The 25,442-nt window shown below is 43.3% G+C and overlaps 1 protein-coding gene across 1 annotated transcript in view; it reads left to right on the plus strand.

Annotated features, from left to right (window-relative positions):
* Positions 1 to 25,442, plus strand: part of LRRC1 (leucine rich repeat containing 1) — a 159,669-nt gene that overhangs the window by 107,557 nt on the left and 26,670 nt on the right. The window contains exons 5-10 of the mRNA XM_029072931.2: positions 6,767 to 6,823; positions 7,608 to 7,671; positions 8,907 to 8,981; positions 11,157 to 11,301; positions 15,584 to 15,702; positions 17,285 to 17,368. Of these exons, the coding sequence (XP_028928764.1) occupies positions 6,767 to 6,823; positions 7,608 to 7,671; positions 8,907 to 8,981; positions 11,157 to 11,301; positions 15,584 to 15,702; positions 17,285 to 17,368 (544 nt within the window). The remainder of the gene's footprint in view (positions 1 to 6,766; positions 6,824 to 7,607; positions 7,672 to 8,906; positions 8,982 to 11,156; positions 11,302 to 15,583; positions 15,703 to 17,284; positions 17,369 to 25,442) is intronic.

Genomic DNA, 25,442 nt, shown 5'->3' on the forward strand with positions numbered 1-25,442 from the left:
TCAGATTTTGGCACCTGTGCCCCATCCAGCTTGGCCTTGTATAAGATTTAAATTTTTTTTTATTATCTGCAAAATGCTTTGGTTGGGGCCTGGCCCAAAATGGTGGGGTTTGTGTTATGATGTCACGATTGTGAGGTTTGTGTTATGACATCATGACTGTGGAAAGAGCATGGGCTTTGGAGTCAGAGGTCATGGGTTCAAATCCTGGCTCGGCCATTTGTCAGCTGTGTGACTTTGGGCAAGTCACTTAACTTCTCGGTGCCTCAGTTATCTCATCTGTAAAATGGGGATTAAGACTGTGAGCCCCACGTGGGACAACCTGATTCCCTTGTGTCTACCCCAGCGCTTAGAACAGTGCTTGGCACATAGTAAGCGCTTAACAAATACCAACATTATTATTATTATGACTGCCACATTTAGTCTGGCCAAAGTAACAGGGAGAAGTGAGTGGCTCAGGTTGGGGATAGCCTGTCGGCAAAAATGCATTTCCTCTGCTTCCAGAATATCATCAATCATATTTATTGGGTGCTTACTGTGTGCAGAGCACTGTATTAAGCGCTTGGGAGAGTACAATACTACAGAGTTGGTCGACACGTTCCCTCCCCACAACAAGCTCACAATGTAGAGGGAGGGACAGACAATATAAGTGAATGAATTATGGATATATTTGTAAGTGCTGTGGGGCTGAGGGAAGGGTGAAGAAAGGGTGCAAATCCAATTGCAGAAGGGAGTGGGAGAAGATGAAATGAGGTCCTAGTCAGGGAAGGCTTCTTGGAGGAGATGTGTTCCTATAAGGCTTTCAAGGGGAGGATGAGTAATTGTCAGATTTGAGGAAGAAGGCAGGACGTGGGCGACAGGTTGACAGTGAGATAGACGAAAATGAGGTAGTGAGAAGGTTGCCATTAGAGGATTGAAGTGTGTGAGCTGGGATTGTGTAGAAGAGGAGCGAGATGACGTAGGAGGGGGCAAGGTGATTAAGTGCTTTAAAGGCAGTGGTAAGGGATTTCTGTTTGATGCCGAGGTGGATGGGCAATCCCTGGAGGTACTTGAGAAGGAGGGAAACATGGACTGAACATTTTTGTAGAAAAATAAGAGCTGCAGAGAGAAGTATGGACTGGAGTGGGGAGAGGAAGGAGGCAGGGAGGTTGGCAAGAAGGCTGATACAGTAATCAAGGTGGGATAGGTGTAAGTGCTTGGATTAATATGGTAGCAGTTTGAATGGAGAGGAAAGGGTGAATTTTAGTGATGCTGTGAAGGTTGAACCTACAGGATTTAGTGGTAGATTAAATATGTGGGTTGAATGAGAGAGATGAGTCAAGGATTATGCCAAGGTTTTGGGCTTGTAAGACAGGAAAGATGGTGGTGCTGTCTACAGTGATGGGAAAGTAATGGGGAGGACAGGGTTTGGGTGGGAAGATAAGAAATTCTATTTTGGACTTGGACAGAGAAGCAGCATGGCTCAGTGGAAAGAGCACGGGCTTTGGAATCAGAGGTCATGAGTTCGAATCCCAGCTCTGCCACGTGTCAGCTGTGTGACTGTGGTCAAGTCACTTCACTTCTCTGTGCCTTAGTTCCCTCATCTGTAAAATGGGGATGAAGACTGTGAGCCCCATGTGGGACAACCTGATTCTCCTGTGTCTACCCCAGCGCTTAGAACAGTGCTCTGCACATAGTGCTTAACAAATACCAACATTATTATTTTGGACATGTTAAATTTAAGGAGACAACAGAATATCCAAGTAGAGATGTCTTGAAGGCAGGAGGAAATGCGAAACTGCAGAGAGGGAGAGAGAGAAGGGCTGGAGATGTAGATTTAGGAATCATCTGCATAGAGGTGGTAGTTGAAGCCATGTGAGTGAATGAGTTCTTCAAGGAAGTGGGTGTAGATGGATAATGGAAGGGGACTCAGAACTGAACCTTGAGGGCCACGTATAGGGGTTGGAAGGCAGAGGAGGAGCCCATGAAAGAGTTTGAGGATGACTTGCCAGAGAGAGAGGAGGAGCACCAGGAGAGGACAATGCTAGTGAAGTTGTGGTTGGTTAGAGAAGCAGCGTGGCTCAGTGCAAAGAGCACGGGCTTTGGAGTCAGAGGTCATGGGTTCGAATCCTGGCTCTGCCACTGGTCAGCTGTGTGACTGTGGGCAAGTCACTTAACTTCTCTGTGCCTCAGTTATCTCATCTGTAAAATGGGAATTAAGACTGTGAGCCCCACGTGGGACAACCTGATTCCCCTGTGTCAACCCCAGCGCTTAGAACAGTGCTCTGCACATAGTAAGCGCCTAACAAATACCAACATTATTCTTATTATTATTAGTGTTACAAGGAAAAAAGGGTGGTTGACAGTGTCGAAGACAGCTAGGAGGTCTAGGAGGATTAAGATGGAATAGAGGCCATTGTATTTGGCAAGAAGGAGATCACTTGTGACCACTGAGAGGGTGGTTTCTGTGGAGAAAAGGAGATGAAAACCAGCTTGGAAGTGGTCAAGGAGAGAATTATAGAGAATCAGGGCTAGACAACGTGCTCAGGGAGTTTAGAGAGGAATGGTAGGAGGGAGATGGGGCAATAACTGGAGGGAGCCATGGGATTAAGCAAGGGTATTTTTGGCATCCAAGGATAAACTTGAAGTGGTCAAGATAAACCAGATATCTAGATTTCTACTAGCAGTGCTCTGTGGCTAGTATGCAGGAGTGAAGGAGGCAGACTTTGAAGGTAATCCAGGGCTATGGATTAGTGGTATGAGATCAGTGAAGGGATAGGGGACTCTCGGTGTCATCCTTGACTTGTCTCTCTCGTTCACCCCACACATCCTATCCGTTACCAGGACCTGCCGGTTTCTCCTTTACAATATCGCCAAGATCCGCCCTTTCCTCTCCACCCAAACGGCTACCTTACTGCTACGGGTTCTCGTTATATCCCGGCTAGACTACTGTGTCAGCCTTCTCTCTGATCTCCTTTCCTCCTCTCTCGCCCCGCTCCAGTCTATTCTTCACTCCGCTGCCCGGCTCATCTTCCTGCAGAAATGATCTGGGCATGTCACTCCCCTTCTTAAACAACTCCAGTGGTTGCCTATCAACCTCCGCTCCAAACAAAAACTCCTCACTCTAGGCTTCAAGGCTCTACGTCACCTTGCCCCTTCCTACCTCTCCTCCCTTCTCTCTTTCTACCGCCCAGCCCGCACGCTCCACTCCTCCGCCGCCCACCTCCTCGCCGTCCCTCGGTCTCTCCTATCCCGCCGTCGACCCCGGGCCACGTCCTCCCACGGTCCTGGAACGCCCTCCCTCCTCACCTCTGCCAAACTGATTCTCTTCCCCTCTTCAAAACCCTATTTAAAACTCACCTCCTCCAAGAGGCCTTCCCAGACTGAGCTCCTCGTCTCCCTCTACTCCCTCTACCACCCCCCCTTCATCTCTCCGCAGCTTAACCCTCTTTTCCCCCCATTTCCCTCTGCTCCTCCCCCTCTCCCTTCCCATCCCCTCAGCACTGTACTCGTCTGCTCAACTGTACATATTTATTACCCTATTTATTTTGTTAATGAAATGTACATCGCCTTGATTCTATTTAGTTGCCATTGTTTTTACGAGATGTTCTTCCCCTTGACTCTATTTATTTCCATCGTTCTTGTCTGTCTGTCTCCCCTGATTAGACTGTAAGCCCGTCAAAGGGTAGGGATTGTCTCTATCTGTTGCCGACTTGTTCATTCCAAGCACTTAGTACAGTGCTCTGCACATAGTAAGCGCTCAAATACTATTGAATGAATGAATAGGGGACCAAGTGAGAGTGTTCAGTAGGGAGAGTGGTGTTGAGGGTGTCAATTTGGTCATCAAGGGGAGGTAGTTTGGGTATGGAGGCTAAATGGGGCATGATGACTTGAGAAAATTGGATGGGGTCAAAACATTAGAAGTCTCTGTCAAGGAACAGCATAGATTTGTGGGGAGGAGATGTGTGGGAGAGGGAAGGCAGGTTGAGGGCATTGAGTTCAGATAAAAGAATCATTGTCAATGATGATCTCTTTGAAACACTGACCCATAGTGAGCATATCCAACACCTTTGCCTTCTAGACAGTGTAGTGTAGTGGAAAGAGCATGGGCCTGGGAACTAAAGGACCTAGGTTTTAATCCCATCTCTGCAACTTGCCTGCTGTGTGACCTTAGGCAAGTCAGTTATTTCTCTCTGCCCTTGTTTCCTCAACTGCAAAATGGGGATTCAGTACCTGTTCCCCCTCCTACTTAGACTGTGAGCCCCGTGTGGGACGGGGAATGTATCCGGCCTGATTAACTTACATCTACCCCAGAGCTTAGAAACAGTGCTCAACAAATACCCTAAAAACAAAATAATCCTTAGTGGTGTCCTTTTTCCTGCCCAGATCATCCAAGCAGATCTGGGACCTTATTCAGTGACCTCCTCTTTATTTTTCAGCTTCTTGGTCTTTATGTGCCATTTCTATAAAGTTGGTTTAAACCTAATGTTCTACTTCACAAACTTAATCTGAAGCCCAGAGTAGTGTTCAATAGGTGTACTCATCTATATGACTAGGTTTGAAAGAACTACATATTCTGCAAATTAAGATAGACTGATCATGATTGTTTTGCCCATGTGAAGTGCTATGTTCTGTGTCCAACAGGTTTGCTTCAAATTGAAAATTTTTGCTTTAGAGTGTGTGGGGTTTTTTTTTAAGGTATTTGTCAAGCACTTACTATATCCCGTGCTTGTATTAAGTGCTGGAGTAGATGTAAGATAATCAGTTGAACACATCAGTCAATCAGTGGTATTTATTGAGTGCTATATGCAGAGCACTATACTAAGCATTTGGGGAGCACTTATGTACGTATCTGTAATTTTACTTATATTAATGTCTGTCTCGCCCTCTAGGCTAAGCTCACTGTGGGCAGGGAATTTGTTATAATGTTATAGTATACTCAGTGCTTAGTACTGAGTGCTTAGTACAGTGCTGTGCAAAGAGTAAGCCCTCAATAAATTGGATTGAGTGACTGAGATGGGGACACAGTCCTAATCCCCATTTTACAGATGAGGTAACTGACACAGAGAAGTGAAGTGACTTGTGACCTTGGACCAGACCGAGACAGACAGTGTTAAAACCTTGAGGGTAAATTATATATATGCACACTCAGGAGAGTAAAAAAAAAAGAGTTAGAAGATCTGAATCCTGCCCTCAAGGGGCTTCCGGTCTAGCCGGGGTGACAGACACTTTAATTAAGTACAGGTAGGGCTAATGGATATCTGGGAGTTTATTGTGTGATAGGTTATGTGTATTGAATAATTTTTTTAAAACAAATATAATCTAAAAGAAAACAGGTTGGCTGTAGTCTGGTTAGCCTCAGGGTTAGCATTTGTTCATATTATTTTTTGTTGGGAGTTTGTCCTAGGCAAGGTGTTACGTCTGTAGCAACTGTGATTATTAAAGGATTTTATTTCTTGGTGCTAGTGACCCTACGTACATTAGCTCTCCTAGAACATGATTCAGCTTGAACCTGGGGAAAGGGATACTGAGTTGGCACATTTCTCCAAATGGAGATTCTCTTCAGTAGGTTTATTTTTGGTGAAGCTGAAGTTTAAAATACTTTGAAATCTTGTTGCCTCATGTCAAGTGCATTTTTTCATTTGGATCCTCTGCTATTTGCTGGTACAATATATGGTTTTTATTTTGCCCTGGGAAAGGGGAGTTTGGAGGATTAAGGCAGATTATAGAGTTGGGATAATGTCTGACTCCTTGTGTTCTGTTCGCTCATAAATAAAACCCTGAAAAAAATCTGAATGTTACTATGGTGATATTAGCAAAAGCCTGGTTTATGGCATAACTGAAAAGCTTAGAAGCATGCTCTCCCTTATTCCATTATGTGCCTTTCTATGCAGGTTGGGCATTCTAATAATTTGCACCTTTCTAAGACTACTACTTTGTGTAGCTCTTCAGTGATGAAAGCCCAAGAGAAATTTCATGTTCTTAGAGTTAGCTAACCCCAAGAGGAAAAGCAGAGAAAAATCCACACACTATTTTGTTTCCAATTTTCTTTCTGGGGCAGCGTGGTTTACCAGAGAAAACGTTGCTTGGGAGTGGACAATTTTGGCATCTATTCCAAGCTGTGCTCTTTCCTTGGTTGTGATTTTTGTTGTCACTTAACATCATTTTCCAGTTCTTTCAAATGGGGGTTACACCTAATGGCTACCATGAAGGAATGCTTTTGAGATATACACTCACTTGTGCCAGAATGTGTATTTTTCACTGCATTTTCTATTGACTGTGGCAGCTGAGTTAAGGAATGCTTTCCTGGTAGTAGGTGTCCGCCTGCCAGCAGAACACTACAGTGTCAGTAGAAACAGGGTGAATCGTAGAGCATGAATTTCTCTAAAAGCAAAGTTTGGCAAGAACTCAATCCCTACATTGTAGGAGAATTGGGAGTGTGAGACTGTATATACAGAGCACTTTAAATCCTGTGGGATGAAAGTAATTATTTTAGTGTGACAGTATTTTATGTCTGGAGAGTTTTAAGAATTGGTTTTGAAGGCCCAACACTCGCATACTATGTTGCAAACTCTATCCCTGAGTGACTGATGTAATGGGTGGTGAGTAAGAATCACATTTAGCAGTTGTGAGTTGTTTGTTTAGGTGATATTTGGATTGGGTGAACTAAATTGCAAAATTTAGGGTGATAAATTAGCTCTAGGATGTCACACAGTCAGTCAATAATCTGTTTTATTCAACTAAGTGTGAACCAAGCTTGGATCAAGTTTTCATCTTTTCCTTGTTCCAGCCTCTATAACCTGGCTTCCCTGGAACTGCGAGAGAACCTGCTTACGTACTTGCCAGAGTAAGTTTCTAGGGGACTGGGGGAGAGGGAGTATTGTGTGAAGAGCACTTCTGTCAGGTAATTCAGAAAAATTGTCTCCTCATGACGGTTGATTCACTTCCAAAATAAAGGCTTGTGTTGCGTGATTTGAACACTTATTATAACAAGTTTCAGAGTCCAGTGTTACAGCGGCATCTTTGTTGTTTCTAACGAGGTTATCACTCTAGCCTGTATTGGACAAATCAGGGATTTCTCTGCCGAGCCCTTAGCCAAATGGGTAGCTTTTCAAATGTATTTCACACCAGCTTCCTTCCCTTTAACCATTGTAGAGTATTAGAGGCCAGTCCAATGGCTTGTTCCCCCACTGGCTAATTGACGTAGCAGGTCACCACGCTACACTGTGAAAGGGTCCCTGGGCTTTGGGTCCTCTCCTGCCACCGTATTGCCTCACAGTAAATCATTGCCCTGTTTCAGAGGAACCAGTGCATTGGCATTTGAGGCACTTGTTTATGGTGACTTGATTCTCACATATTATGAAGTTGGGTGGAGGCATGATTCAGAGACATGGGGTTGGGTGGGGCATAGCAGTTGTAAACTAGGAGAGAAGGGGTTTCCCTGTGCTTCCAATTCCCTTGCCTTAGGCAGGCTCCCAGAGGTGAAATTATTCATCCCATCCTCAAAATGGTGCCCAGATAGGGTCAGTTTAGATGAGACAGTTGGAGCTGAACACTTTAAAATTTGTATGAAAACAAACCATCATATCCTTTGGGTAGGATGACCTCACATAGCACTTTTCTGTTTCCAGATCACTCACCCAGCTTCAGAGATTAGAGGAACTTGATTTAGGAAACAATGAGATCTATCATTTGGTAAGTGTTTTAAGAAGGAAATTCCATCTGAACCTCATTCTCTTCAGCCCTAATTGGGAAAGACTAGAGGAGAGGATGGAAATGAATTCTCAGTGAGGTGGAGAACAACAGCTGGTTACAGGAAGCAGAATTTGAAAAAGTTGGAAAAAATTTAAAAAGCCACTCTGGGAGTGGCATATAGTTTAAGGAGGCATCTTGGCCTATCAGTAAGAGCGTGGGTCTAGGAGTGTTGAGACACATGTTCTAATCCCATGTTTGCTACAAATTATAGAGTGACCTTGGGCATACCACTTAATTGCTCAATATTTCAATTTTCTCATCTGTGAAATGTGGATAATATACCTTCCTCACCCTACCTCACAGCACTGAGATAAAATGAGACAAATTGATTTGAAAAGACTCTGGAAAAATAAAAGCCCTGTTCAAATTCAAGATATTACTATTATATGAGGGGACTAGGTATTTATTTTCAAAAACATGAACTGTGGAAAGGAATCTGGGAAATGTATTTGGGCTCTTCAGAATACTTGCTACCAAGGATATTTGAGAATCTTTATATCCAGTTTAACAGCTACAGGGCCCAATATATATGTCTATTGTCTGTTCTCTTGTCCATTCATTTTGTGTCATCTTGAGCCCTAAAGGCAGCTGTATGTTGCTTCATCCCTTACTCAGCCGGAACTCTGCAGGACTGATGTCTCAGCAGGCTCTTAGAAATGCAGTGGGAGCTCCATTGGCCCCTCTAAGGTTCAGTCTTACCTCAGTTGACCCTCCTTAATGGCCCAGGCCTCCCTGCTCTAGAAGGCCATGGTCCCCTCAGCAGGCAGGACTCCCAGGAGTGGCACCATCTTGGGGGAGGATGGGACACTCACTGGTGCCCCGGCAGAAAGGCTTCCCCCTCCCTTGGCCTTGTCTGACAGCATCTCCTGGAGAGACAAAGTCTAAGGTTGTCCCAGACTGAACAGAACCGACCCAGTGTTAGCATCCCTAGGCCAACCAGGAAGGAAAGGGAGATAGCAGAGCAGTGTACGCCAGGAGCATATGGGAGACTGCAAGCAGAACCTCAGCTTCCTCCCCTCTTCTGAATGACCAGGATCGGCTCTGGGAGGGCAGTGAAAAGTCTAATTGGAGTTAGAAGTAAAAAGATCACTGGGAAGTGAAAAGTCTAATTGGATTTAGAAGTAAAAAGATCACTGGGAAAGTTGTGACCCTAACCTCATTTTAACTATTTCTAGCCAGAAACTATTGGAGCACTTCTGCATCTTAAGGATCTCTGGTTGGATGGAAATCAGCTGGCTGAATTACCTCAGGTAAGTGATAACAACTATCTCACACTGCTCATGTACTGATTTTTCTTGGGGAAGTTGAAAGTAGGCCCTACCAAACTGAGATGGAATGAATGAGCCTTGTTGTGCACAGGGAACATGTTTCCATCTCTGTTATATTGTATTCTCCCAAGCACTTAGTACATTGCTCTGCACACAGTAAGTGCTCAGAAAATGTGATCGATTGAGCCACACAATAAAACAAACGTGCTGCATTTGTGTGCATTTAACAGTCGAGATTTATATGTAGCAAAATGAAAAGCTCAACGCGCCCTCCCCAGAGGTAGTTGAGGCTGATAATTTTGAAACAGAGGGCCTGTCACCCATGTCCACATCACAGTCTGCTTTAAGCCTAACAAATATGTACAGTCTGAGATCTGCTATTATTGTCATTATGCATTTATGGAGCACTTTATCTTGTCCAAATGGTCTGCAGTAATTTTACTTAGTTATTGGTCACCACATTCCTGTAATAACTGATGGAAAACAAGGCTAAAAGCTTTTATTGAACATTTTCACTCAGCGATATTGTGGATATCTTATCTGGCATGTGGTGTTTGGCTCTTTTTCACTTTTTATTACTGAACGTAAGAATTGTGTTCCAGATGGAGTTGGATCTCTCACAGATTTCTAAGTGCCAGTTATATTTTGGAACTGAAGCAAGCTGGCTCTTCCATCTGGTGAACAGGCACAGCAGACTAAAATAAGTGGGCTTTTTACTAGTTTGAAGTAATTTTTAGCAGAGTACTCAATGCTGTTTCTTGGCCTGCTATCACCTTGTTTTCCCCAACGCATTGATTGAGCTTTGTGATTTGCTATAGACCCTATCCCAATTTTAGTTTAGGACTGTTTAGTTTATTCTCATACTGTAGGTGTGCTTTCAGGATTAAAAACACAGCTGGTCTTTTATTTGGTTTAGCCGGGTTGATAATGTGTTGGATTGAGGATGCCAGTCAGAGCCCCATCGTTGTAACCATAATCATGAGTTGCCCCAGTTTGAGTCTGGAAACTGTTTAACAGTTCACTGGACCAGAAAATACTGGTAGAAGAAGAGGGAGGGATAAAGGGAGAGGGAGGCAGGGAGAAAGGAAAGAAGCAGTATGTAAGGAAAGAAATGGGAGGGAGGAGGAGAGCATTGAATGAGGTTGGCTGTAGAACTAAAAGAACTAAAATTGGGGATGCAGCATGGCTTAGTGGGGATGCAGCATGGCTTAGTGGAAAGAGCACGGGCTTGGGATGCAGAGGTCATGGGTTCTAATCCTTACTCCGCCGCTTGTCAGCTGTGTGACCTTGGGCCTCAGTTACCTCATCTGTAAAATGGGGATGAAGAACTGTGAGCCCCATGTGGGACAACCTGATTACCTTGTATCAACCCCAGTGCTTAGAGCAGTGCTTGGCACATAGTAAGTGCTCAATAAATACCAACATTATTATTATTATTATTAAAGACTGAGGCAGTGTGGGGACTATTCTGGGGTAGGAGAAAGGAATGTAGATTTATTTGGGGGGGGGACAACAAGGGGAAAAGGGGCACAGAGTTTATTATGAGGATAAAGGCATAGGAGCATAGGAAATTTCTGTAGAAAAAAATTAGAATTCCTTAGACTGACAGATTGGAATCAATGGTCTTTTCCACTATATGACCTATTTGCAACCAGTCAGATTGTTCTTATAGTCTCCTCTCACCCCCACTCCCACAGTGCTTTTGGCAATATCTCTTATTTTCCCTTCAACAAAATAAAAGGCTACTGGGTACCGATCTCAACTTTCAAAATAAACAGTTCTTATTTTATGAGTCTTTGGAGTAGCAATGAATTGATCAGGGTCAGTTTGTTGAGTCCTATATATAGCTGGATAACGTTTTAGAACCGTGACATAGAAGAATGAAGAAAATGGTATTGTATCACCTGTTTCTATTCATTGCAGAAATGCTGCTCATAATTGACATATTTCCTAAGCCTGATTTCTTCAACATGTTAGCTGTCAAGCGTATAGTTGAATAAAGGCTTTCGCGGAATCTGTAATGTCGTCATCACACTGTGTTCTCCACAATTTAGAAAAAGTGCAGTTCTTGTTACCAAGAAGGCCAGTTTTAAGAATTTCTCTTTGGAATTGCTTTGGAAGTTATATTACTCTTGTTTTTTTGTGACATTAATATAGGAAATAGGAAACCTGAAAAGCCTGCTATGCTTAGATGTCTCTGAGAATAAGTTGGAGAGGTTGCCTGAAGAAATAAGTGGCCTGACTTCATTAACGGATTTAGTCATTTCTCAGAATTTACTGGAGATTATACCTGATGGCATAGGTAAGTAACCATATTCATTTTATCTCGTTCACTTTCTTAGTCTTTGTTGTGAGCTGAGAAATATGCTTTGGGTATCTGAAATTCCCTGACACCAGAACGGAATTGTGTTAAGGTGTATTTCTGGCCACCATTTTCCACGTTTCCCCCATATCACTGAGCATGATTTCAATTCTGCCTATCCTATCTTTTAATGTATAAATAGAAAAAAAAATATTTCTCCTTTGGATTGCAGTGGGCAACCCAAAATTGTAGGTTGAATTTTGAACTTGGACTTGAAACTGAACTCTCAACTTTGAAATTGTAGGTTGAATTTTGAACTTGGGCTCACATTTCATGCATATGAGTATATTCTAATGACATCAGTGGTAATTAGGGTGCAGTAGAATGAGCAGGAGGCAACATGTTATGGTTTACGCATTCTCATTTTTCATTGTTTTACCAATTGCCTTGGCAAATGTCACCTCCCTTCCCAAAGTGTAGTATCTCAGAGAAATATGTCACTTTTTCCAGAATTCTGCTCCACCAGAAATCCCCCTTTTCAGGAAAATAGTCTCTAAGTTGCTGCCATGTTTGCTCTAGGTGTCTGCTGAGGCCCACTCTTCAGGATTAGATCCAATGCAGTTGAATCCCTCGCCTCTTGAAAGACTCCCAGACTGGGCTTAGGGGCTTCTGAAAGCAGTGATGAGCTTCCAGTTTCTCAGAAAACGGTCCCTACTTCTTCCAAAGGCCAATTTAATTGGAAGTCTGCTCCTTCAGCAAGAACTGTTGCTCCTAAAAGGGACATTCTGTATTAGGGGTTCCACGGTACCACTAACTCTTGAGTGAAGATTTTCTAGCGACTTCCACCATACCACATAGAAATTGCAGTTCCCTTCGATGCTATTTTCTGAAAGTGGGTTACTTGCTGTAACTGAATGAAATATAACTAGCTAAATCAAAGATGGTTTATCAGACACTGTTCAATGCTCCTCTAGGTAATACTGATATCTCAGTTCCCTGGGCCCAGGAGAGCCAGAATGTGCTAACTGAGGGCAGTGTAAAAAAGCCATCTTCTAAAATATTATTCATTCATTCAGTCATATTTATTAAGCGCTTACTGTGTGCAGAGCACTGAACTAAGCACTTGGAATGTGCAGTTCGGCAGCAGATAGAGACAATCCCTGCCCAACAATGGGCTCACAGTTTAAGAGGGGGAGAAAGACAACTAAACAAGTAGTCAGGTATCAGTACCATCCAGATAAATAGAATCATAGATAAATACACATCATTAACAAAATAGAGTAATAAATAATATGTACAAATATGCACAAGTGCTGTGGGGAGGGCAAGGGGGAAGAGCAGAGGGAGGAAGTAAGGGGAATGGGGAGGGGAGGAGGGGCAGAGGGAAAAGGAGGGCTCCATCTGGGAAGGCCTCCTGGAGGAGGTGAGCTCTCAGTAGGGCTTCGAAGAGAGGAAGAGTTAGTTTGGCGGATCTGAGGAGAGAGGGCATTCCAAGTCAGTGGTAGGACATGGGCCAGTGGCCGATGGCGGGACAGGAGAGAACAAGTCACCATGAGGAGGTGAGAGGCAGAGGAGTGGAATGTTTGGGGTGGGCTGTGCAAGGAGAGAAGGGAGGTGAGGTAGGAGGGGGCAAGATGGTGGAGAGCTTTGAAACCGAGTGAGAAGTTTTTGTTTCATGCGAAGGTTGATAGGCAACCACTGGAGGTTTTTGAGGAGGGGAGTGACATGCCAAGAGCATTTCTGTAAGAAGATGTTCTGGGCAGTGGAATCAAGAAGAGACTGGAGCAGGGAGAGACAGGAGAATGGGAGATCAGAGAGGAGGCTGACACAATAATCCAGTCGGCATATTATGAGAGCTTGTACCAGCAAGGTAGCAGTTTAGGTGGAGAGGAAAGGACGGATCTTGGAAATGTTGTGAAGGTGAGACCAGCAGGTGTTGGCGACAGATTGGATGTGTGGGGTGAATGAGAGAGCAGAGTAAAGGATGACACCAAGGTTGCGGGCTTGTGAGACAGGAAGGATGGTAGTGCCGTCCACAGTGATGGGGAAGTCAGGGAGAGGACAAGGTTTGGGAGGGAAGATTAGGAGCTTGAGCTCAGTCTTGGACAGGTTGAGTTTTAGGTTCATTCATTCATTCATATTTATTGAATGCTTACTATGTACCGAGCACTGTACTAAGTGCTTGAAATGTACAATTCAGCATCAGTTGGAGACAATCCTGCCAACAACAGGCTCACAGTCTAAACGGGGAGACGGACAACAAAACAAAGCAGAACAAAACTAAAGTAGTGTGGTGTAAATATCATCAAGATAAATAGAATCATAGATATATACACATCATTAACAAAATAAATAGAGAAATAATATGTACAAATATGCACAGTGCTGTGGGGAGGGAAAGGGGGAAGAGCAGAGGGTGGGAGAAGGAATGGGAGGAGAGGAGGAGCAGAGGGAAAGGGAGGGCTCAGTCTGGGAAGGCCTCCTGGAGGAGGTGAGCTCTCAGTAGGGCTTTGAAGAGGGGAAGAGAGTTAGTTTGGTGGATGTGAGGAGGGAGAGCATTCCAGGACAGCGGTAGGACGGTGGGCCAGGGTCGACAGTGGGACAGGTGAGAACGAGGGACCGTGAGGATGTGAGCGGCCGAGGAACGGAGTGTATGAGCTGGGCTGTAGTAATAATAATAATAATAATGTTGGTATTTGTTAAGCGCTTACTATGTGCCGAGCACTGTTCTAAGCGCTGGGGTAGACACAGGGGAATCAGGTTGTCCCACGTGGGGCTCACAGTCTTAATCCCCATTTTACAGATGAGGTAACTGAGGCACAGAGAAGTTAAGTGACTTGCCCAAAGTCACACAGCTGACAAGTGGCCGAGCCGGGATTCGAACCCATGAACTCTGACTCCAAAGCCCGTGCTCTTTCCACTGAGCCACGCTGCTTCTCTAGGAGAGAAAGGAGGTGAGGTAGGAGGGGGCAAGGTGATGGAGAGCTTTTGATAGGCAACCACTGGAGGTTTTTGAGGAGGAGAGTGACATGCCTAGACTGTTTCTGTAGGAAGATGACCCAGGCAGCGGAATGAAGAATAGACTGGAGTGGGGAGAGACAGGAAGATGGGAGATCAGAGAGGAGGCTGGTACAATAATCCAGTTGGGATATTATGAGAGCTTGTACCAGCAAGGTAGCAGTTTGGATGGAGAAGAAAGGGCGGATCTTGGTGATATTGTGAAGGTGAGACCGGCAGGTGTTGGTGACGGATGTGTGGGATGAATGAGAGAGCAGAGTCAAGGATGACAACAAGGTTGCAGGCCTGTGACACGGGAAGGATGGTTGTGCTGTCCACAGTGACAGAGAAGTCAGGGAGAGAACAGGGTTTGGGAGGGAAGATAAGGAGCTCAGTCTTGGACATGTTGAGTTTTAGGAGGTGGGTAAACATCCAGGTAGAGATGTTCTGAAGGCAGGAGGAGATACAAGCCTGGAGGGAGGGGGAGAGAACAGGGGAGTGGATGTAGATATGGGTGTCATCTACGTAGAGATGATAGTTGAAGCCATGGGAGCGAATGAATTCACCAAGAGAGTGAATGTAGAAGGAGAACAGAAGAGGACCAAACACTGACCCTTGAGGAACCCCTACAGTTAGTGGATGGGAGGGGTGGAGGAGCCTGTGAAGGCAACCAAGAATGAATGGCCAGAGAGATAAGAGGAGAACCAGGAGAGGACAGAGTCCGTGAAGCCAAGGTTAGATAAAGTGTTGAGGAGAAGGGGATGGTCGAAGGTGTCAAAAGCAGCTGAGAGGTCGAGGAGGATTAGGATAGAGTAGGAGCCATTGGATTTGGCGAGAAGAAGGTCATGGGTGACCTTTGAGAGGCCAGTAACGGAGGAGTGGAGGGGACGGAAACCAGATTGGAGGGGGTCCAAGAGAGAGTTGGAGTTGAGGAATTCCAGGCAGCAAGTGTAGAGGCTCATTCTAGGAGTTTGGAAAGGAAGAGTAGGAGGGAGATAGGATGATAGCTGGAAGAGGCAGTGGGGTCAAGAGAGGGTTTTTTTAGGATGGGGGAAACATGGGCATGTACTCCTCTGGTCAGATGGCCTTATCCCTTTTAACAAATATTATTTTGTATCTTCTTGCACCCATTGGCAAATTAATTCGAATTGTGCAGTTTCATAACTAGGAAAACCTAGGACAAATACCACCTCCCTAAAACAAAAAAAAAAATCTCAGAACCAGATACCCAGCATCTGAAGAGTTTTAGTTCAGGAACAGATGAAATTATTGCTTTCTCTTACAGGAAGGTTAAAGAAGCTGTCTATCTTAAAAGTTGACCAGAATAGACTCATCAAGTTGACAGAGGCTGTTGGAGAATGTGAAAACCTTACTGAACTAGTTCTTACAGAAAACCAACTTCTGGTAAGTGAGGTCTGCCTTCTGTAGTGGTAGCTTACCATCTGGGAATATTGGGAAAAGGCTGTTTTGGCTACAATATGTTTCTTTTCATTTCCTTTTTCTCTGAACATTCTGGTTGTAAGTGCTGCTTCTTGGTCTTCAGCCTGTCCTGCCTCACCTTAATTTTGTTCAATGTGTTCACTTTTCATCTATCTTGGCATGGTGCTGAAGTAGTTCAAGTGGCTTAAAATGACTCCAGAATTAGGATTGTGGAAATTCAGGGGACATGGTATGATATTCATTAGTAGTGAACTAAACCACCATTAGAACTCTTCAAAGTTCCTGCTGAAAATAGATGAGCCCTAACTAAACTTTACTTGTGTCATATTGTCCCAGTTAGAGTACGGTTCTATATTGGTGGAAGAGAAAGATTATGGAATAGGCTGCCTCAGTTGTGCATTTTAGTCAGATAGTCTCATCATTAGCATAAGAGACTGAATGGAGAAGCAGCGTGGCTCAGTGGAAAGAGCACGGGCTTTGGAGTCAGGGCTCATGAGTTCGAATCCCAGCTCTGCCACTTGTCGGCTGTGTGACTGTGGGCAAGTCACTTAACTTCTCCGTGCCTCAGTTCCCTCATCTGTAAAATGGGGATTAAGACTGTGAGCCCCACGTGGGACAACCTGATTCCCCTATGTCTACCCCAGCGCTTAGAACAGTGCTTGGCACATAGTAAGCGCTTAACAAATACCAACATTATTATTTATAAGAGCCTATTTGTCCATCACCCTCATCTTCTAAATTTTTAGAGTACCTGTTGTGTGCAGGGTACTGTGTTAGATGCTTGGGAGTATACAATGAAGCTCATAGAGAAGCAGCATGGCGTAGTGGATAGAGCACGAGTCAGGGAAACAGAAGGTCATAGGTTCTAATCCTGGCTCTGCCACTGTCTGCTTTATGACTATGGGCAAGTCACTTTACTTCTCTGTACTTTATTTAGAATGGGGGTTGAGACTATGTCCCATGTGGGACAGGGACTCTGTCCAACCTGATTTGCTTGTATCCACCCCAGTGCTTAGAACAGTGCCTGGCACATAGTAAATGCTTAACAAATGCCATAAATAATAATAATAATGATAATGGAGCCCCTTTTATTCAGTTAATATTGAGCTCCCACTGGATGCTTGGTTCTATACTAAGGAGTCTAGATGCAGAGGGGATCTTTATTTGGGGAAGAATGAGGAAGGGAAAACTCTTATAGTGTATAACAGATTAAGTCCCTGTGTCACATGGGGCTCACAATCTTAATACCCATTTTACAGATGAGGTAACTGAGGCCCTGAGAAGTGAAGTGACTTGCCTAAGGTTACCCAGCAGACAAATGGCAGATTCAGATTAGAACTCAGGTCCTTCTGACTCCAAGGCTCATGCTCCACCCACAACGGCATGCTACTTCTCAGTCTAGAGCTTAGAATCTAGAAGGGAGCCCTGTGTCTCAGGCTATCTGAAGAACATTGCCAGATGACAATTACAAATGCTGGTTGGCTAACAAGCCTGATATTGATAGGACTGTTAATCCATGTCTTCTAATTGTTTTTCATTTAACCAGACATTACCAAAGAGCATTGGGAAGCTGAAGAAGCTGAGCAACTTGAATGCAGACAGAAACAAATTACAACATTTACCAAAAGAGGTACATGCTTTAGAGTGGATGGGTGGGAGGACTGAAATACTAGGAAGCTAACAGGTAGACTAACAGGTAGAATGCTTAAAAAATGGCTTATTTCCTTCAAACCTCTGCACATTTGACAATTTTTGTCCTTTGGAAAAAGGGCTTTGATAATGTTGAGGTAGCACCATAACTCAGAGTTACTGAAGTACTCTTAGTTTTCATACATTTCTTCCTCCTATATATATGGTATGCACACTAACAGAACCCTAGTTGTCTATAAGAGGGTCAGCATTGTTAGTCATTACGATACATTTGTAGAAAATGCTTCAAAATATCAGCAAAGACAGAGTTTGGAAGCTTCTGGCTAAAACTTGTCATTGTTTCCTCCTCTCTCTTTCTCTTGACTGAATAAAGGGATTAGCAGTATCAGAAGCTTGCCTTTTTCCTTTTTAGCTGCTCTAATTGGACAGAGGGAAAAGTGTGGCTACATCCATTGTGTAAACACATAACTCAGCTTTCTAGTGGAAAAGACAGAGAATTGGGAGTGTGAAGACCTGGATTCTAATCCCAGCTCTTCCACCATGGACTAAGCACTTAACTCTTCCAGGTTTCAGTTTCTTCATATGCAAAATTGAAGTTAAAAGCCTTCTCTCTCTATCTTTGCTCTGTTTATATCTTAGACTGTATTCCCTGAGTAGAAAAGGGATGGTGTTTGATGTGATTGTCTTATGTTTACCTCAGTCCTTGGCTTGAAACAAATATCATTATTATTATTATTCAGTTTGCCACAAAGTGTTAAGCCTGGGCGGGAAGCAGTTGTGTGGATAATTAAAACAATTCACCACCTACCTGTACCTGGGACCAGTTTACTTTCAAACATAATTTTATTCATAATTTCCTAAGGGCCCTAACTCTTCCACCACAATAAAATTAGAAGTCAAAATTGTTCATCAAAAATTTCCTTTACTACTGCTACTAATAATAATGGTATGTAGTAAGCATTTACTAACGTTTCCAACACTTCTTCTCTGGCTCATCCCAAGGGTTTTAAAGAGATGATCCTGTTGTCAGTTGGTGGGAGAGATTGTCCGAAATCTTCTTGGATAACCCACAATGTCCAGAAAATCAGAGATGTGCCATTTTATGATAGTGATCAAGGCACCTCATAGTTCTATGAACTCTCAACTCAGCAGTCATATTTATTGAGCACTCACTGTGTGCAGGGTACTGTACTAAGCATTTGGGAAAGTAAAACACAATATAACAGACACATTCCCTGTCCAAAATGAGCATTACTCAACTCAGAAGTAGCATGGCTTTGTGGAAAGAGCATGAGTCAGGGAATCAGAGGACGTGGGTTTTAACCCCAGCTCCACCACTGGTCTGCTGTGATACCTTGGGAAAGTCACTTAACTTCTCTGAGCCTCAGTTACCTCATTTGTAAAATAGGGATTAAGACTGTGGACTCCATGAGGGTCAAGGACTGTGTCCAACCTGATTAGCTTGTATCTCCCACAGTGTCTGTATAGTGCCTGACACATTTAACAAATCCCATTAAAAACAAGCAAACAACAAAAAAAACCTGAAAAAAAAACTCCTAAGCTCTTTGCACAGTGCTGTGCACACCATAAGTGTTCAAAAAGTATGATTGAGTGATTATTCCAACTGAGTTCAGGAAAAACACAGATAATAGAAATCTCAAGATAATCCAAGTGTCTCATAGCCATTTCTTCAAATCTCTCTGTACATCTAAATCTTAACAAAGAGGAATTTGGTCTCATTTGAGTTTCACGTCCTCTGTCTGGTCCTGCCAATTATCTGGTGAAGGTTCTAGGGCTATGAAGCAGCTGAAAGATAGCAGGAGGGAGAAGAAGAATGTGGGGGTGAAGAAAAGAAATGGGATTATTCACAAGATGGATAATCAGCTCTGAATAATTGAAAGCCGGTTTAGTTGCTGTAGAAAATTGCTTTGTGTGCTTTGTCTTTTTAATTTCTATGGTCTTAGCAATGATGAATTGAAAAAGGGCAGTTTTAAAGTTGTGGTAGTCTCCAAATACCTCAGAAATCCATCATGATCTTTTCTTCTACAACAGTCAATCGGTATTTTGCAGCTGTGAAATAGTCTGTTTTAAATGCACTTTGTAAATGAAGTACTGCCTACAAGCAGCATGACTAGTAAAGTTAATTGTCACATTTGTAGGAGGTAGTGAAATGGAGGTATTATCTTTTTTGTGCCTTATGTCTCCACATAACTGGTAGCTTTGCATATTTGACCACCTAAATCAAGGTGGTGCTTTCTGGGTCCTCATCTACCTTTGCTTCTTCCTTTCTGGCCTCATGCTGGTTTAGGGATTTCCTATTTTCCCTAAATCAATCGTGGACCATCAATTCATTAGCAATAATTAAGTGGCCCCTTCCCTCAAGGAGTTTACACTTTAATGGGGGATCTCCTGTGTGGCCATATTTGTGCTGCTGAGTGCCACGCTTAGAGTTCCTGTAAATCTTTAAGCTACTTCAGTGCAGTAATTGTATCTACCAGCTCTCTTGTATTGTAGTCTCCCAAGTGTTTACTATAGTGCTCTGCCCACAGTAAGAACTCAATAAATACCATTAATTGATTAATAGGAGAGAGGAGAAATGAAAAGGTGGGGGGGGGTAAAAAACAGAGAGGAAGGGAAGAAGGAGGGAAGAGGCTAAGGTATTTAAGGCACATCTGAATTTAGGCTGTTTCTTGTGTGAAGACTTGAAGCTATGTTGAGAAGGAAAGATATTATTTTGCTGTGTAAATTTATAAAACTCTTTTCACCATGAACAGTAGAAAATTCACCAGTGTTGGAAGCTGACATTGATTATGTATTTGTTGAACTGGTGGGTCATCTGCATGTTTAGAGGATGGTCATTGTAAATCATCCAGGAGGATGACAGTACCAGAGGGAGAACCATTTTAAAATACAGGAAATGGCCAGTAAATGAGGGTTTTTTTAAAAAAGCTTTGGTTACCAAATACCACCTCACAGAAACATGGGGCCACTCTTTTTGAAAATTGATAATAGTAGGTTCAAATCACACAAAAGGAAACACTCCTTTCCTCAACTTTTGGGTGTTAGGCATATGGAATTTGACACATGATAATTTGTGCAGGCAGCAAATATCAAGAGGTTTAAGAAGTGGGGTGGATAAATTCAGGGATGAGAGTTCCCAAAGGGTTGGCAACATTAGGGATGTTAGGAGGTCCTTCCTGAACCATGCAGTTGGATGGCAAGAAAGGGCTTTTATTTCACTGTGTCTCCAAATATCCTTTGGTGCAACTGTCAAAGGTAGAGTTTTGGGCTTGAATAGCAGTTTGACTCAGGATGACCTTCTCCCCTCCAGGACCATTTTGTTTATGTGACATATGCTAAATAAGCCTCCATTTCCTCTTCTTCCACCACACTGTCATTTCCCCCTCCCAATAATACCTTTTGTCTCTTACTTAGATTGCTACCCCTATGTGGGACAGGGACTGTGTCTAACCTGATTATCTTTGTATCTACCCCAGTGCTTAGGCATTGATTGTCGCAAAGTAGATGGTTAGGAAATGCCACAGTTATTATTCATTCAATAGTATTTCTTCAATAGTGTTTACTGAGCGCTTTCTATGTGCAGAGCACTGTTATTAAGCGCTTGGAATGTACAATTCGGCAACAGACAATTAGTAGTAATAATAAATTATAGTAAGGCTTGGAGATGTCTGACCTTTTCAAGTCTTTGCTTATGACTCCAAGCAGGTAAAACAAAGGAGAGGAGACTTCTTTTGAAGTTTTTTTTTTGGTCTCTGTCTTTTAGAGATTTTTGGTATAACTCTACTAAGAATTTTGGCTCCTTTTCATAGATCCAGAGAAAATCTTCCTGAGAATTGTGATCCATGTGTGTTTTCATCAAGGCCTGGCAGAGCAAATTCATTTTTAAAAAAAAAACAAATCTTTTTCCTGGTGCTTATGCTAGTGTTAACTCTAAATTCAGGGACATGTACTGAGGCTATAATTAGTTTTTTATGCTTGACTCTGGCAAACTGGGAAAAACTAGAATGGTTGACTCTGACCAGAAAAGAAAAAAACACCAAGCCACAGATCGAGGCTTCTGGCCTCAAGTGGCATCAGAGCGGCCACTGTGATCCTTCCCCATTATGGGCTTTCTGTCCCTGAGAGATGTGGATGTGTGAAATGTCGTGTTTTGTGTGTGTGTGTATACGTATGGGAGAGAGAGAGTTATTGTCTTTCTCTTCAAACGTGACACTGCCTAGTCAGATCATTCCATTACTGGTGAATTCTCTCTTGTTTTGTGACAGGGTACAGATGTAAGGTCTGGGCTGAATTGCTTACCATTTCAACTCCTTCCTTGCAAACAAACTTTCAGCAATTGTCAGTAAGAATGCTCAGTGCTTTGCTTTTAGAGATCATATAAACTCATTTTTTTAAGGTAAAAATGACTTCATGGGCCATAGGTGTCATTGCGAGTATGTAAACATTGGGGGTAAGTGAGGTAGGGGATGTGAGTGCTTCACGTAGTGGTTTTTGTATTATTTGTGTGGGTTTAATAGTGTTATTCATGAGCATTCATAGCCAATCAAATGAATATCTCTTGTTTTCTTAATTGGTAGCTGCTTGGGAATTTAGGAAAGTCAGGTAACTTGTAATTTTGTATGCATTGAACTATTCACAAATGCACCACTGATATTCATTTAGTGCTTGAAATGCATGCAGATCAAACTAGATGGCTGAATTGCTGAGGAGCTTACTGTTTTAGGTTGAATGGAATATTCTTATCCGGCTGCATGCCCAGAAACCTCACTTGCTTTACGTTTGCCATACCTTTCCCTCCCTTGAAAATACTTCCCCCTTGACACCCTTTCCCCTTAAAATGAACCTTTGTTATTCAGAAATCTTGCAAACAATAAGGCACCATTTAGCTCATTTGACTTTTGGGAAGGTTGGCAGTACGATTCTATCTCTAAGGCGGAAAGGTTAGATTTGAATGGATGAGCTTGGTAGTGTGGGGCATGCTGCGAATTTTCAATTCACTTGATACGTCTGTAATCATCTAGTAGCGGGGCTTAGTGGAAAGAGCACGGGCTTAGGAGTCAGAGCATCTGGGTTCTAATTCCGTTCTGCTGCTAGTCTGCTGTGCGACTGGGGGCAAGCCACTTAACTTTTCTGTGCTCCTGTTGCCTCATCTGTAAAATGGGGATTAAGACTGTGAGCCCCACGTGGGACAATCTGATTACCTTGTGCCTACCCCAGGCTTAGAACAGTGCTTGGTATATATTATTTACTACCCTATTTATTTTGTTAATGAGATGTACATCCCCTTGATTCTATTTATCTTGATAATGTTGTCTTGTTTCTGTTTCGTTCTGTTTTGCTCTGCTGTCTGTCTCCCCCGTTGAGACTGTGAGCGCGTCACTGGGCAGGGATTGTCTCTAACTGTTGCTGAATTGTACATTCCAAGTGCTTAGTACAGTGCTCTGCACATAGCGCTCAATAAATACGATTGAATGAATGAATGAATGAATGAATGCCATAAGTAGTATTATTATGTATCCCCCAAAAGCCCAAGCGCATGGCCTGCAGAAGTTGTAGTAATAGCAATGGTATTTATAAGCGGCTACTAGGCGTGAAGCGGTGGGACTAATTACAGCGCTTAGAACAGTGCTTGGCACATAGTAAGTGCTTAACAAATACCATCATTTTTATTACAAGGTAAGAAGATTAGACATGATCCTTGCCCCACAGGGCTCTCTCAACCTAATTTGGGGTAAACACATCTAGAATGATAAAGTTTAAATTCAGGTGAGACTTTGATTCTGAACAACCACAATCCATAAAATTCAGAAAATGGTATTTTTTGAGCACTTACTGTGTGCAATTATTCAGTCAGTCGTATTTATTGAGCGCTTAATGGGTGCAGAGCACTGTACTAAGCACCTGGAAATTACAATTTGGCACCAAAGAGCGGCAATCCCTACCCAACAATGGGCTCACAGTCTAGAAGCGGGGAGACACAACAAAACAAAACAAGTAGACAGGCATCAATAGCATCAATATAAATAGAATTATAGATATATAGACATCATTAATAGAATAATAAATATGTTCACTTATACACAGTTGCTAAGTTGAAGCAGCGTGGCTTAGTGGCAAGATCCTGGGCTTGAGAGTCAGAGGTCACGGGTTCTAATCCCGACTCCACCACTGGTCAGCTCTGTGACCTTGGGCAAGTCACCTCACTTCTCTGGGCCTCAGTTACCTCATCTGTCAAATGGGGATGAAGACTGTGAGCCCTACGTTGGACAACCTGATTACCTTGTATCTCCCCCAGCGCTTAGAACAGTGCTTGGCACGTAGTAAGCGCTTAACAATTACCAAAAAAAAAAGTGCTGTGGCGTTGGGGGGGTAGAGCAGAGGGAGGAAGTCAGAGCGATGGGGAGGGGAGAAGGAGCAGAGTAAAAAGGAGGCTCAGTCTGGGAAGGCCTCCTGGAGGAGATGAGCTTTCAGTAGGCTTTGAAGCGGGGAAGTGTGCTAGTTTGGCAGGACGAAGGAGTACATTCCAGGCCAGAGGTTGGACGAGGGCCAGGGGTCGACGGCGGGGCAGGTGAGAATGAGGCACAGTGAGGAGGTTAGCGGCAGAGGACTGGAGTGTGTGGGCTGGGCTACAGAATGAGAGAAGGGAGGTGAAGTAAGACGGGGCAAGGTGATGGAGAGCTTTGAAGCCAATAGTGAAGAGTTTTTGCTTGATATGAAGGCTGATAGACAACCACAGGAGATTTTTAAGGAGGGAGTGACATGCTTAGAGCAGCAGAAAGATAATCTGGACAGCAGAGTGAAGTATAGACTGAAGTATAGCATTGTACTAAGCCATCATGCACTAATTACTGATTTAGTCCAGGACTGAAAGTTCCACCTAACATTACATCCAGTTGCTGCTGGGAATTCAGTACCTTCTCTGTACTTTCTTTTTCCCTCCTCTCCTGAATGCAGACTTGAAACCTAGCTTGTCCACATTGGCTGGCGTCTTGGGAGGGAGGCAACACAGTTGAGGTTGGATAGAAGGGGCAGAGACTGGCTCAGATAAGTGACAAGTCCAAGGTCACACATAAGGCTAGTAGCAGAGACTGGATTAGAACCAGGTCCTGTACTCTTTGCACTCAGCCATGCAGCTACTTGTTGATTTCATTTGTAAAATGTGATGTACCCCCACAGTATACCTATTCAGTGATCACCCATGCTTTCAAGGAACATATTGTGACTGTACTGTGGGGTATGCCTGTACAAACAATAAATTACTAAATTAGCTGACCAAGATGATAATGTAAAACAAAGTAGCTAATCCTAGTCCTTGAAAAGAGGAATCCTCACTATCCTCTCTTCCATCCCTGCACCCCGACCCCCTGCACCCCGACCCCTTCAACTGCTTCATTAGTAAATTTGGAATTTATTAAGTCACTGAGTCAATTGCATTGATTGAGTGCTTTCTGTGTGTAAAGCACTGCACTAAGTACTTGGGAGAGTACAATATAACAGATGTATTCCCTGCCTGCAGTGAGTTTACAGTCTAGAGGAGGAGACACATTAAATATAAATAAATAAAATTACAGACATGTAGATAAGGGCTGTGGGGCTGAACGAGGGCTAAATACAGGCGGCAAGTCAGTGCAACACAGAAGGGAGCAGAAGAAAGGGAAAATAAGGTTTAGTCCAAGAAGGCCTCTTGGAGATGTGACTTGAATAAGGCTTTGAAGGCAGGGGAGAGTAATTGTTGGATAGGAAGAAGGAGGGCATTCCAGGCCAGAGGCAGGATGTGGGCCAGAGGTCAGCGGCGGTATAGACAAGGTTGAGGTACAGTGAGAAGGTTAGCCTTAGAAGAGTGAAATGTGTTGTCTGTATTCTAGAAGGAGAATAGTAAATGTGAGGTAGGAGTGGGGCAAGGATATGGAGTGCTTTAAAGCTGATGGTAAGGAGTTTCTATTTGATGCAGTGGTGGATGGGCTACCACTGGAAGTTCTTGAGGAATGAGGAAACATGGCCTGAAACCTTTTGTAGAAAAGTGATGTAGGCAG

The sequence above is a fragment of the Ornithorhynchus anatinus genome, chromosome 1 (genome assembly GCF_004115215.2).
Source record: "Ornithorhynchus anatinus isolate Pmale09 chromosome 1, mOrnAna1.pri.v4, whole genome shotgun sequence".
In the NCBI taxonomy this organism is placed as follows: domain Eukaryota; kingdom Metazoa; phylum Chordata; class Mammalia; order Monotremata; family Ornithorhynchidae; genus Ornithorhynchus; species Ornithorhynchus anatinus.